This window comes from Perkinsus marinus (assembly GCF_000006405.1).
Source record: "Perkinsus marinus ATCC 50983 genomic scaffold scf_1104296972422, whole genome shotgun sequence".
Lineage (NCBI taxonomy): Eukaryota > Perkinsozoa > Perkinsida > Perkinsidae > Perkinsus > Perkinsus marinus.
Window position 1 is genome coordinate 62,296 of NW_003201757.1, and position 1,062 is coordinate 63,357.

A 1,062-nucleotide genomic window follows, 5' to 3' on the forward strand; every position below is an offset into this window, starting at 1 on the left:
TACTACCAACAGTGATCCTCGACAACAGATACAAAGTCACTTGATAGCTGATCGCCGATCTGTGTCGGCCCCACGTGAAGTAAGCCGCAACAAAACCAGCAACAGCAGGGTTGAATTTCACACTCCCCATGCTGCGGTCCATGAGGCTCCTCAACAGCTTATATACGAAGGCGTATGTGCCCAGCGTAACGCCGTGCTCTCTGGTGCTTTGCAGTATCCACTCCAAATTTTCCCGTAGTGTTCTGTGGCCCCCATATAAAGTCGTCATCACCACACAGTGTGCCAAGCGTAGCTTAGCCGCGTACTCGAACCCATTGCGGGCGCTCAAACAGGCTTCGATGAGGCACTCCTTGAGAGTAGGTGATGACGGGGGAGAACCCCGCGAGCTCGAGGTCAGATCTGGCATGGTCAGACCTGTGGCACTTCTGATTGAAATACTGTAAAACACAATACGATGGTTTACTAAACTTGGATTGGCAATAGAATGGACTACGCGAGAGTACTAGTTTACTGTAATACTACAACCAGTGACAGTCGTATGAAATTCGCGAATTCCTACGATGGCAATTCCTCTATCTGCTGGTCGTTTCCCCATTGAACTCGCCAGGAACAGTTGTGGATTCCGTGCTTGCTTCCTCACCAGGAGGCCGGGACAATGGCATCACTTCGCTGCTGTTGACGACACATAAATTTTCCGGACCCATTCTGAACATGCCAAGCACGAGGCCATTCAACACCACCGTTCCTTGAGAGTGTCCACCATCGACCGCTGAATGCCATCTCACAGTGCGGTTATCCCAGGCACATAAAACGTCACCATTGCTGCCCAGGACAGCGCCCATGCACCAGATCGGCGTTTCCGCTTGGAGGCATATGCGACGCTTACGCTTGCACGTTCGCGTCGCCCGCTCCCTACGACCACCTGTCAACCGCAGTGGCTCGGTGCCTTGCTCCTGGTCCTCGCGAAACACCACACAAGCGGCAGTCTCGACTCCCAGCACATAGCCATCGAACCAGTCAACACCCAGAAGCCGCTCGCCGTGCCCTCGGGACCAGCTTAGG

General features: G+C 53.7%; 1 protein-coding gene across 1 annotated transcript in view; it reads right to left on the reverse strand.

The window, feature by feature from the left end:
- Pmar_PMAR027998 (hypothetical protein) overlaps positions 1-130 on the reverse strand; it is a gene marked incomplete at both ends in the record, with an annotated part of 777 nt that extends 647 nt beyond the window's left edge. The window contains one exon of the mRNA XM_002766572.1: positions 7-130. Coding sequence (XP_002766618.1) covers positions 7-130 — 124 coding nt within the window. The remainder of the gene's footprint in view (positions 1-6) is intronic.
- Between the last annotated feature and the right edge of the window lie 932 nt (positions 131-1,062).